Raw genomic sequence first — 13,524 nt, 5'->3', positions numbered from 1 at the left:
GTTCTCTTTGGTCATTTAGTACAAAATGTTTTCCTTTTTACCAAGTTCAGTCCAGGCTCAGCTGTTTGAAGGCCATATTTGCCCAGTCTGTCGGTGTAAATATTTCTTAGGCTGAGCAGATGCCGCACACATGTTCCAGAAGACCAGGATCACCTTCAGTTCCAACCACGTGGTCGAGGACCCCCGTCCCCCCAGACCCCCGACCCCCCTTCCCCTCCTCGCTCCCACTCTCACCGTCCCTCCACAAACCAGTGAGCAGCAACACACAAATGACTGGTCGTTACTTACCCGCGACCGGCCTGGTTTCAATGTTCCCGGAGGTTTGATGCGCGCAATTAACAAGCGGCTCATTTTGCGGTCGATTTTTATCTCCGTGCAGGACCGAAGGTCGTCCACAGTTGAAGAACGCCGCTCTCCCCGCAGATGTGGATGTGTGCAGAAGACCAACACATTTCCACACCATAGTTGTTCTCCCAGGTTTCGCAGTGTTTCCTTTCACACCAGCGCTTTCATAAAACATTTCAACGTTTTTCCGCAATATTGGGTTTATGTTCTGGCGTACCAACAGGAAATGAAGGAAACCAAGAGGCTGCTATTGAGAGCTCTAGATTGTAATTGTTAGGAACATTTTTGTGTTATGATGTTTTGATTTTAACATTTGTGTTGTAGTTACAATATTTAGGCTTGAATTAGTTCCCATAGTTTATTCAGTGTTGTTCTTAGTCTCCTTCTTGAAGGCTAGACTTTGTGCATAAATGATCCTGTGTTCATTGTTAACTAGTCTTAGTGTAACCAGGTTGTATTTCTCTTTCGTTATAATTACACAAAATGTCTATTTTTGGTTATTTGTATTGTTCCTTACCAGACTGAAACACCTCTAAGACACTGTCATTGTTTTAACGGTGTTACTTCAAGATGGAAGCCCCTCCTTTTTCTTTCTTCTTCTGTGGTATTGTCTTTAAAATGTTAGTAAAACTAACATTTGTAAAACTAAGAGAAAATGTCACTGTAATGAGAAAAAAGCTTTAATAGTTCACCAGCTCAGTGAGTCCTTGTGGTTTTTTTCTTCAAAATAGACACACAATTGTTTTGAAGTCCTTCTGATAATAGTTTGAAAAAAGTGATATATAACTTCATAAAATGCTGGACATCCCTCATTTTTTGATTGCTGTGTGTAGCATTTCTCATAAAGTTACTACATCATTCTCCTATTATTACTACCTTGTTCAGGTAATATTTTGATTTTATTCTGAAAGTAGTACATCTTCATGTAGTACATCTTTCTCAAATTATGACTGTTCTCATTTCATGACTTAGTAGTAGTACGACAACTTTATTCTCGTATTATTATTACGACATTAACCTCATAATGTTATGACTTTATTCTCATACAACTTTTTGTCTTGATATGGCTATATTAAAGTGATTAGCTTGTCCCGATACGCCGTGATAGGTATCGGCGTATCGGGATACGCCGATACGCGTATCCCGATACGTTCTCTTTACCAAAATTTTTTTTCGTGCCCTTGTTGCCAGGTTTATGAGATATTTGCTTTTCGATGGATTATTTTTTTTTTTTTAACTCTTTTTGGACAAAATAGTATTTTTTTTCTTTGCATTTTTATTCTTGTGTCTCACTGTTCGACACACCAATTGAGAAGCAGACTGAGATCACTGAACCGTCCGAGTTGATTTGTAGCGTCTTCCAAATCAACACTGCAGAGCTCGTGCAAGCTTTGGCGAAAAACATCAGACACAGCAATGATCGTTTTCCTTCTTTGTTGAGAAAGTGTGTGAAGAGTGGAAATTACAGCCGTCTAACTGTGTTATTTTCCTACCTGAAAGAGAAAAAATAGCTCACATAAAACCAAGTTAATGGTGAAGCATACTGTACATCATTAATTCCGCTTTATGGCTCTGAACTGGCACCACTTTGTTCTCCCGCATGCCCACACTAAGCCATGCATTTCACAGTTTTATTGTCTTTCTCCATGTGGTAAGTGTTTCTTTTGTGTTTTCTGCTTTTTTTTTTATTGTTTTTGATTATCTAAATAACCGTTCCCGGGCCTCCGTCATCCGCCCAGGAACAAAGTGCAAGTGAGGAAATGCTGCATGGTTTTTTTGTTGTATTTTTTATTTATTTTTATTTATTTATTTTTTGATTTGGCTGGCTCTGGTGGAATTAACGATCCTAAAAACTCAGCATTGAAAAATCCATGAGTCAGACTGATTGCATGCTCCGAATTTGTCATTCACTTTTATGTTTTTAGGAGGAAATAAGCAATCTGGGCCGATACTAAATCATTACCGCAACGTGTGTTTGCTGTAAGGAGAGGCCGTGTACTGCACGGGTGGGCAAAAATCAAAAGTACCTCATATCAGTCAGTCCTGCCCTTAATGATGCAGCTAATATTCTCTCTGCAGGAGTGTAAGGAGGAATTTTTAAGCCCTTACAGAGCCTCACACGACCCTGTCAAGATCCCACAACCAATTTGTGGGCCTGTCGGCTCACAATTTCCCCCCTTTTTATTTTTTTTCCTTCTTCCATAGCTCTCAGCGTACTGATCCAAAGCCAAGGTCTGCAAACACAAAAGAGATGCAGGTGAATAAGTTCATGTCTCACTCAGAACTTATCAGAGAACAGAAGGATTGATGGCCCGACAGGAAGCGGGGCTGCTTGGCCCGGTGCAGACATCTGGCCTGGTTTGACTCCTTGCCCCCCTCCTCCAAACATTTCAGGTTCTTTTTCTCGGTCTGGAGCACTACAGCTGCGCCGTGCATGACAGTGAGAAATCTGTTGTTTTTGTTGAATGCCAGACTCAACCAGATTGTTGGACGGTGGAGCCTCCGCGTGTAAAAGCTGCAGTCACGCAGTCCTCCGTCAGACCGGTGGGCTGCCAAGCTGTGGTCCAACATCGGCTCCTCCGCATTCAGACTGATCAAATGTTACAGTATACAGCTGTTGTTCTCTGTGGAAAATTTTCTTATATGACGACTTTGGTTATCAATAGAAACAAATAGGCCTTATTAATCAAGGTCTGGCTGAACTTGATTAAAGCTTGTCTGGAGGAATTCTGACCCACTCTGCTGTTCAATTTGGCATGTTAAAGTTCATGTGACAGGATTGGACTTAAGTCTGGACTTTGACTGGGCTCATTTCTTTATTGAACATTGTCCTGCATGAGCTTGAAGTCGTGAACCGGTTCTTTTTCGCAGCCCTGTGTCACGATCTGTAGAGCTGGATGTAGAAGCTGTAAAGTTTTGATTAGTAAAACTGTAACGGGAGGTCCTGAACTCAACACTTCGTTGCTCAGACGGCATTGCACCATCACCGTTGTCTCATACGAGTCCCTGAATGAACTGTTGAAGGTTATGATATTTACGCTTTGAGTCAACTCCCCAAGCAATTTGGAAGCTGCAGTTTGTTGAATATTTTGTGCAGGCCATTAAAGCTGGAGGACAGATTGAATATTATACACAACTCTCACTGTGTGTAACTCTTTAAACACAGCAAAGCAACTCAACAGCCTCCACAGTTGCTATAAAGTTGAATCATAAATCCAAAAGTGAACATTACAACCTTCATAAAACCTGGATTTATTGGAGTGCTATTGCAGCCTGTGGATCCACGATGACGGCAATTAAGTGTATGTATTCGGACATTTTTTAAATAATAAAGCATAAGAGCAGTCTGTTCGGCATGCGCGGCGTTTCATTGGACAATTAATGTTGAGCTCAGGAACCTGCAGAAAAGAAAAAAAAACAAAAAACAGTGTGACAAAGCAAATGTAAAAATGACCACGGGAAGGGAAACCAAGGATTGTTAGCGAGAATTAGAAGTGGTGTTAAAAACAGGCCAAACTGCTATAAAATTAAAGGAATTTTATTTATTTTTTTAAAACCCAAAACAAAACATGAGACTCGAACTGAAAATATTTATTTACCAAAATCAAAGAACAAATACACTTAAAACCACCACAAATAAAACTTTTACAAGGAGATGGGCAGGAACAATAAATCAAGAAAAACGAGTTAAATTAGACAACCGAACATTAATAAAAACCAATAAATTACATGTAGTATTCTTTAAAGGAAGCTAGATATGAATAACTAAAACAAGACATCAACAATATGGTGAAGACTGTATTCTCTTGACAAACAAAATGAAAGAAAAATATTTGTGAAATCAATGAGACAACGAGGAATCTAACGTGGTAAAACGTTGCAGGACAGAAAAATTTAATAAATACAATTACAAAATTATGCAGCAGTAATGAGCAGACTGTTAAAAGAAAATGAAGTTGCTGGTTGTTGTCCATTTACAGAACCAAAAATATAGAAATGAGGTCATGTAGCTGCCTGTTTATAGCAGTGATGCTAGGAAAAAACCGTATTAGCTGTAGTGCTGTAGCAACATATGGGTAATAGCTAACTCGAAATCACAACTTTACATACAAGCTAGCATTAGCACTGCACCAGCTATTGGAAGTCAGAAAAGGTAAAACGCTATTGGGTGGCTGAGTCAAATAAAAAAATAATAATAAATAATAAATCTTCCGACTTTAAGTTAGCTTTAGCAGCATCACACAGCTAGTTGCTACAGAAACAAAGTGACTGTTTAAAATGAACTGTTGCTTTAAAACACAATCTATTTATTATTTATTGAAATTTGGATTAGGGCAAACATTTCGAAAAATAATGAATGCACTGCAGTTTATTTTCTGGGGGGGGGGGTTTATTTGGTCTTTTCCACCTATGTCCTACTTATAAGAAAAAAAAATATGTGTGGTTTATTTAGAAACCACAAATATTATTCAAAAATTTAAATTAATAAAGTTCTCTTGAATGCGTGTTTGTGGCGGTTTGGAAGCAAAAATGTTTGTCCTGCAGTTTGAAGCTTTTCAAACCCTCCAGTGTCCCAGATTGGAGACCTAAAGTGACACGGTGACACTTGCACTGCATCTTATGAAATATGTAATGGGATTCTGATGGTCCTTTTGTCACGAGGGCAGAACGGTAGTCAGTGTCGCGGATCTCAGGTTTCACTGGAGGGGCCTCCTCCTTCTTGAATGGGGCCGAGTTAGGTGGAGGAGGGAGAAGGAGGGCAGCGAGGAGCCTCGAGGAATCAAAAATCTCCCTTTTTGTCCTCTCGTTCGGGACCCCGACACATGGGGTCAGCGCGGGCCGCATGGGTTCTTAGTTTAGGCTGGCTCGGACGTCAATGAGAGAGAGAGAGAGGGAGAAAGAGAGAGAGAGAGCGAGAGTGAGCGCGAGCGAGCGTTAATTAGAAAAACCTGGTGAGGCAATTAAGTGAGAGGAGAGAAGTCGCGCGGAGCTGGGGCGCACACGGTGAGTGTTTGGCACCAACAAACTGTTTAGTTTCCTCCACTGCTCAAGTTGAAGCTCGCTGTGGCGTTTTAAGGTGTCGAAAGTTGACTTTTCACAGTTTGGATAGTTTTTAGTGGGATCGTATCACGTTTTTAGGGGTTTTATTAATTATTCTTCTTTTTTTTTTCGCGTGGCGAGTTCTGGAGCTACGCGTGTCGTAGAGCGGTGAGTGTATTCCAGTCTCAATGGAAAAAAAACGTACTGAATATTTTTCTTAGGTGACTGCGTGTCTAATTGGGGTGTATAATTACAAAAAACAACAACTATTTTTCTAAGTAGTGGCTTAAGCCAGCCTGGTACTTATGGTTGACTTTCCTCTTTTATGTCTGATTTTTTTTTCTTTTCTTTTTTGTTTCTCCCACTAAAGCTTGGCAGAACTTTGTTTTTCTCCTGGAATGCCACAATTTCCAAAACATCTAAGTCTGACTCAGCAAAGCGTGTTCATGCTTCTTGGAAGTTTTTTTTTTTCTCTCTCTTTTGTGCTTTTCAACTATTTTTTTTATTTTTATCGTGGCGTCTTTAAAACAGAGCAGTCACGAGAAGCTTAAAAAACTGTCTTTAGGATGAGTTTTGTGGATTTAAACGGAAAGTCGTGATGGCCATAGATTCCTGGGTTGCTGCTCAGACTGCATGAAAGGGATTTAAAGTGTCCTCTCTCTGCTCTGTGAACCCTAAGAATTCAAGCTTTCTGGTTTTGGTTAAGCAGGAATGTTAACTCGCCTTTTGCTTTGTCCAGATCTTTTGCCCAAATTTCTCCAGTCCGACCCCCACCCTTCTTGCATACCCACAATCTCCTGGAGCTGAGAGACTCCTGAAGCAGAAAAGCCATTAAATCACTGCCCACACTGGCAAATGAGCCACTCTGTGAGAAGTTTAGTTTGTGCTGGTGGGAGGCGGCTGCGTTTGCATTTACTCGAGACTTTTAGTCCTGTATTTTGGTGGATGGTGAGCTGCTGATGCTTCTGGAGGTAAGGGGGCTTTTTGCTCTTTTGGAGGGTAAACGTTAAGTGCGACACTTCTAAACAGACAAATATATTTATGAATCCAATGATTCTCCAGATGCAAGATGAAATCTCTCAAAAGAAAATGAACACATCCTTATCATCCAGCTTGTATCAAACTCAGACGGTTGAGTTCAAGGACTCCTAATTGATTTGCTTGACGGAACTGAGGTGAAAACTTCTGTTTCGTTGTAGATGACCTCAGTCATAAGGGTCATTGGAGTTGCTGAGATCCTCTAAAATCGACTTAAGTCTGAATATATTCATGCCCACGGTGTTGGACGTCCTGGACTGTTTTGATGTTGAGTAAACCTAGATTTTTGAATTAGTCTCGAGGTTTTGTGAGAGATCTAAACTCAAATCATTTGTTCCCCTATAAACTGCTGCCTTTGGCATGTGGTTTGTTTTTTTGTTTTTGTTTTTTGTGTGTGTGTGTTTTTATTGGAGGTGATTTGTGGGGAAGGTCACTGAGCCCCTGTTCTGTCTGAAGCTTCTGTTCTTTGGAAGTCTTGATGTGATATTTCATCAACCATTAGCTTGTTCTCTTGGCATATTCTCCTCTTAATCAGAAAACTACTTGTCCGTTTAATCTGCATCTCAAACTTTCTTTTTTTTTTTAGGTTCCAATATGTAGAAATTCTGCAGGTTCTCTCTGAGTTTTTTGCATGACAGAAATAAAGTGCAAGCCTCTGTGCACTCATTTGTCACCTTTTAGCTCTTGCTTTTGGCATGCTTTCCCTTTTTAATTGTATGGGTCACTAGAGGTGACAGGCTTTGGGGCTGTTCAAAACCTTTAAAAAAAAAAGATGCTTTTGGTCGGCATATTCTCCAAATAAAAATAGGCTTAATATCTGAGGTGTTTTTTTTTTTTTTCTTAAATGGAGGTTTAAAGAGAGGAGCTGTTTTGGTTGCTGCCAGAAAGGCTTTTAAATTTTATCCCTTACTAGCTGTGAGTAACCCAGCCATTCACAGTGAGTCAGATCAGGTCATTTGAGGCTAAATGCATGAACCACATGATTTTTTATTTATTTTTTTTTAAGTTTTTTTGACCAGTTTTAGGACAAGACAGCTACATATGTAGGATATAATCATATAGTCTGGGGAGCAAAGCAGATGGTGCTGTGCTTGTTTCTGTCTCCAAATTTTCTTTCAAGGTCATCAAGGTGCTGTTTGGTCAAACATCTATGCACGTTCCCACAAGCAAGACCCGGTATTTACTGGGGGCTTGTTTGACTTAATGACATGATGTCTCTGCAAGTAGGAGGCTTGTAGGTCTGGGCTTCAGAAGCCATAATTTCCACAGACTGTTTTCATTGCTTTAGTCTCCTGGAAGCTCAAGATTTTTTCAGCGTGCACCTCAGGTTCAGGCAAGTTGGTTTGGTCAATTCGTCATCTGAAGGTGGGAGTTTGTTACAGGGTGAACTTGACGAATGAAGCCTTTGTAGCTTGGCTTTTTTTGCAGTGACTCATTGAAACGTGGATATATTTTTTTTCTTTTTCTGAAAGGAAATCTTCATCCATGTTGGTGCCATTCATCTTGCATGGGAAGAGACATTGAACAAATTTTAGTTATTTTGAGAAGTTGTCTTCCACTAAACATGAATCACTCTTTCTGTAAAGTGAAGTATAAAAGTCCAAGCTGTTGTAGATCCTGGCCATGTTTAGGGTAATTTAATGACATCATTACAGAGCTGTGAGGTGGTAAATAAATTCCTGAGCGTGTTCATTGTTTCAGTACAATAATTCCTGCCGTCCAAATCCACAGCAGGTCTCCTGGCTGCAGTTTACTGGTGGGCTCTTGGATTTCTTTTGGGATTAAGCTTCGTATGCCAGTTAGTAGTGAGAATGTAGGTTTACCAAACTGCTACCAGAGGTTTTTATGCCCTAACCGACAAGATTAATCTGTTCAGTTTTATAGAACTTTGAGGAAAACAAAGCACTTGGCTTAATCTCTTATCAGTCATTGTTGTTCACTCCATGTACATTCTCTTTAAAAAAAAGAAAAAAAAGTGTTCAGACATGTAAAGCTCAAAGTTTGATGTTGTTTGGGGTATTTTATAACCCCAATTAAGGGTGTTTGAGTAATGGCATTGCTTATAAATCTAGCTGAGTAATGGTTGGGAACAAATTCTTTGCTCTGTTATTCATGTGGTCTATAAAGTGTTAGAAAATGGGGAGGGAAAACAACAATTTGTTTCCAAGTACTTCTGTTGTCCAACAAGACGATTAAAACCCCCAAATATTCAGATTTAAGTTTTATAGGCTGGCAAAACAAAGCCAGATTTCTCAGTTAAGGATCTTAAAAAATGTGTAGACAAATGGATTTTATTAGAATAATTTCCCAAGGCGTAATTTAGAAAAGCAACTTAAAACCAAAGACTGGGTGAAAATAACTCTCTCTCATAAACTTCAGGGGTTTCTCAAACTGAAAACTATCTGGAAACCTTCTGAAGCCAAGTTTTAGAAACTAACAATCTAAGTATAAGATCAGAGGTGAGCAGTAACCTCCAAAAACAAAAAGAATATACTAATGTATCAAAGCTATGTACACATTTCTAATTGGTTTCAGATTTGGAGTCTGGTCAGAACTGGAAATGAAATTATTGGGACTAAATTTAGTGACCAACTGCAATTGGTCCCTTGCAATTGAACCCCTTTTGATTCCAAGTAACTCGTGTCATAGGGCATGTGTAATGCTTAAAACCCAATACTCTTTTTCTGAGAATTAAACTATTGGGTGGCTTTTAACTTTTAAAACAAAATTCCTTGTTTTCTTTGTACAGTTCATACTTTAGTCTGAGCTGTTCTTCAAAGTATAAGGGGTGACAGTTTGGTAGAGAATGCATGGGTGGGGATGAGGCGTTAATTATGTAACTGAAAGGTTGTCATTGTCTTATTTACTCAAACTTCCATTATCCAATCGTACAAAACTGCAGACTTGTATAACCGCAGTCACCATTTTTATTATTTTTTTTTCAAAAGGTTTTATTGGCTCTGGGGGCCTTTATTCGATAATTAATTGACAAGAAAGTGGGTGAGGAGAGAAGGGGGAAGACATGCAGCAAAGGTTGCCAGGCCGGGAATCAAACCTGCGACGGCCACGTTGAGGACTAAGGCCTCCTTATGTGGGTTGTGCTTAACCCCTGCGCCACCACAGCACATCCCATAACTGCAGTCACCATTTTATTCTTTAACCTGAAAGTTAAAGAAACACTTTCAAGCTGAACTCAAATTATATTAATAGGGTTGAGAAGTCAGGGCTATGAGCTGGTCATGAGGCTCTCTTTTGGAATTCTGTACTGTGAGAATAGGCATTGTCCTCTTGGAGGACAGAATTCCTTCCCTAAGATATGAGATTATCATGTTGGGGAAATCTGTCTTGATCTTGCTGCAGTGAGTTCTTTGAATGATGAGCCTTGTGGTGTTTCCGACCGACGGGGATGCTCCAGATCATCATCCAGCCTACCAGCAATAGTGGCAAGTTCTTCATGGCTGGAAACCACAAGTGTTTAGCTCCATCTATGGTGCAATTGCAGTAGAAATAAACAGTGGTTCCAATGGTCTGAAATTTATTTTTCAATAACTGTTACAAATAGACTACAATAACACAATTTTCCTCTTATTTAAATTTATAGATACTTGCTCCTAATGTGAAATTAAGTATTGGCAACAAATTTGCTGAAGTGGTAGTTCTACATACTGGGCTAAAGAATACTTGAGTCTTATGGCCAGTTTCTCTACACCAGGCTGCTTTCATTAACGCTACCAAACTGCTTTATTAAGCCACTGGTGTCAGTGGTCTCACTTCCTTTGTGCTCAACAAATCTGGCACATGAAGTTTGGCTGCTTACCTCTGACTTGGAATTTCCAGTTTTATTAGAATATGAGCAATTTTCAGAATTTATCCAGCTCTGTTGCTAAGTAGACAAGTAGTATCAGGTCTGTTGAAATCCTAGCAATCCATCATTGTAGCAAAGGGGGGGGAGAGAGTCCAATTGCATGCTTTTTACTTTGAGAACCTTGGTATAAGTTCCCCTCATTTTTTTTTTTTGCATGGAAGTAATCAGATGAGTGAACATCTGTTAGGCATGTTAAATCTTGAGGTGTTGATACAAAGGTTTGACTTCAGAAAGAACAGTATGAATTAATTGCAGGAAGCATGTTGCATCAGCTCTATATGGGTTCATACTCTGTTCTCTCTTGCAATGTTATACACCTAAAGAAGGAAGCAGAACCTGCACAAAGCATGCTAAACATAGTTTTTTGTTAGAAAAGACCTGAATATTCTCATTAAAGCATTGTTTCTCCTTCAGATCTGACTTAGTGCTCTGGTTTCCTTGGCACCATGAGTTGGAGCTTCTTGACACGTCTGCTGGATGAAATCTCAAACCACTCCACCTTTGTGGGGAAGATCTGGCTGACTGTACTGATCATTTTCCGCATCGTGCTGACAGCCGTTGGTGGCGAAACCATCTACTATGATGAACAGAGCAAATTTGTTTGCAACACCCAACAGCCTGGATGTGAGAACGTTTGCTATGACGCATTTGCTCCGCTCTCACATGTCAGATTCTGGATCTTTCAGGTACCCTGTCAAATATAAAGGAGTTTTACTTGCTGCCGCCCCCCCACCCCCAACCCCCCTGATCTGTGCCTTTTCTTTCAGGTGATAATGATCACCACTCCCACAATCATGTACCTTGGCTTTGCCATGCACAAAATCGCTCGCATGGATGACATGGAGTACCGTCCCATTCGGAACAAGAAGAAGAGGATGCCTATAGTCAGCCGTGGAGCGGTTCGGGACTATGAAGAAGCAGAGGACAACGGAGAGGAGGATCCGATGATTGCTGAGGAAATTGAACCGGATAAGCCAGAAAAAAAAGAAAAAGGCAAGTCAAGAATGCATTTAAGGAGACTGAATACCTTCTTGATGGGAGGGAAGGTTTAGGGTAACTGGTTCGGCTGGTATAGTCGTCTTGCAATCCAAATGTTTGGGCTCAATTTTGATTTCCTCCTGGGCAACATCTTTGCAAATGTTTGAAGTTGGCTCCAGTGTGAAGTGCTTGGAGTTAACTAGAAAAGCATCAAATAAATTCAGTCTATTTACCATTTCTCTGCTTTTTTTTTTCTGTCACGGTGCAGAAACAAAGCACGATGGTCGACGACAGATTCTGCGTGATGGACTTATGAAAGTCTACGTATGCCAGTTGCTGTGGCGTTCTGCCTTTGAGATTGCATTCCTCTTTGGCCAGTACTTTCTCTATGGCTTTGAGGTGATCCCCTCCTACATCTGCACTCGCTCCCCATGTCCACACACGGTGGACTGCTTTGTGTCCCGACCTACTGAGAAAACCATCTTCCTGCTGGTGATGTACGTCGTGTCCTTCCTCTGCCTTTTCCTCACTGTCCTGGAAATCCTCCATTTGGGCGTCGGTGGCATCCGTGACACATTCCGCAGGCGTGCCATTCTTAATTCCCGGCGCACTCCACGTCCGCCTTCGACCCGCTCCTTACCCACAGCCCCGCCAGGATACCATGCCACCATGAAAAAGGAGAAGCTAAAAGGAGAGCTGAGGGACTTGCCAATGGGCGACTCGGGCAGAGAAAGCTTTGGAGACGAGGGTCCATCATCCAGGGAACTGGAGCGGCTGAGGAGGCATCTGAAGATGGCGCAGCAGCATCTGGATCTTGCATACCAGGCAGATGAAGGAAGCCCCTCACGCAGCAGCAGCCCTGAGGTGAATACAGCTGTACAGACAGCTGCTGAGCAGAACCGCCTTAACTTCGCACAAGAAAAGCAAGGAGAGTCGAGCGAGAAAGGTAATGATCACATGTTGAGCTGGATGAGTTGGACCAAGATCAGTTCTAAGACTGAGCACAATTGGCAAATGTATCGGGATAATTGTAAGACATTTTTATGTGCATAATTTCTATTCATAGAGTGAACACTGATTCAGAGGATGTAGCTTAGAAGAGCTAACTCTGAGTCCAGATTTGATGAAACTTAGTTACTGACTGTTTCTGTTTCTGTTCCTTCTCCCAGGAATACATGCCTGAGCGTGCTTCCTGCCTCAGATGTCTTGTCCTTCCATTCCTACTGGCCTTAAATGTTGGAACGGGAGGGAAGCACACATGAGGAAAGCAGTCGTACCACTGAGGGAGACCTAAGTGTGCGTTTGTGTGTGAATGTGTTTGTGTGAATGAAAGATTTGTGCCTTTCAGTATTGGTGGTCAGTGCAAAGCAAAGGAACTGCTGACAGAATCTGTGTGACGGTAAACTTGAAAGCCTGCCACTTGTGGAGTTTTTCTGCTTGCCAAACCTAGACTGTGCCTTCAATTAAGCCCTGATCTTTACACATATCCTGTTTATTTGTAGCCATGCAATAATCCTCATCCAGCTAAGACTTTAAAGTTCCAAACTCCTCTGGCTGAGCCAATAGTTTGTGCTTTCTTTTTCTCTCGTAAACTGCCACTGAATGTTGAGGCTTGTTGTTCTTGGATTCCTTAACGGCACAGCCTCAGGCTATGTCAATTGGACTCTGCAGTATCTTTTTTTCTCTTTGCAAGATTTTCTTAACCCATCCTGGCCAAGTCAACAGAACTGGTACATAGATGTGTGTGAAAGTCCAGTTGACCAAAATGTATACCTGGGCAATGCTTGAATCCTTAATTAATGGGAAATGTTTTTCATCTAAAATTTCATTTTAACAGCTTTACAAGTAGAACGTAGAAGAGTTCCTCCAGTGTGTTCAGAGAAGATGGATGTTTTCCTTTAAAGCTGCCAAACGGTCATCCTGATGAAACCGCTCTGAATGGACCAGAGTCATTTAACATGTTCAGTTCAATAAATTTCTGATCTGTAGCTTTAAGACTTCAAACCTTTCCATAGCTTCATAGTTACCTTCACAACCCTCGGCTGCAGACTGATTGTTCCTGTATGAAATCACTTCCCCTTTTTGCAAGAAACATTCCAATTTTGAATATGGTACTCCTTCTATGATTTATTCTTTGACTTTTTTCCTAATGCAAGTTTTGTAGATTTTTTTTTTCCTTTTGTAACTGTAGAGATTATTTTGTCAGAGTAAATAAATATATTTGAGTCAATTCTCTTGTCCCATAGTGTCCGTTTTTC

General features: G+C 40.7%; 1 protein-coding gene across 2 annotated transcripts; it reads left to right on the top strand.

Annotated features, from left to right (window-relative positions):
- The first annotated feature begins 4,856 nt into the window (after nt 1–4,856).
- On the top strand, nt 4,857–13,496 carry LOC122827364 (gap junction gamma-1 protein-like). 2 transcript variants are annotated; one of them, XM_044110183.1, is made up of 5 exons: nt 4,857–5,349; nt 10,703–10,974; nt 11,056–11,281; nt 11,535–12,212; nt 12,436–13,496. In XM_044110183.1, the coding sequence occupies exons 2-5, from the start codon at nt 10,735–10,737 to the stop codon at nt 12,447–12,449; spliced, it is 1,158 nt and encodes a 385-aa protein (XP_043966118.1). In that variant the 5' UTR covers nt 4,857–5,349; nt 10,703–10,734; the 3' UTR covers nt 12,450–13,496. The 2 variants fall into 2 exon arrangements, with proteins under 2 accessions (XP_043966118.1, XP_043966117.1); XM_044110182.1 differs by having other exon boundaries at nt 5,056–5,553.
- Nucleotides 13,497–13,524: the final 28 nt, after the last annotated feature.

This window comes from Gambusia affinis, linkage group LG24, assembly GCF_019740435.1.
Source record: "Gambusia affinis linkage group LG24, SWU_Gaff_1.0, whole genome shotgun sequence".
In the NCBI taxonomy this organism is placed as follows: Eukaryota; Metazoa; Chordata; class Actinopteri; order Cyprinodontiformes; family Poeciliidae; genus Gambusia; species Gambusia affinis.
The sequence above is the reverse complement of the archived record's forward strand: the minus strand, read 5'-3'. Positions and strand labels throughout refer to the sequence as shown.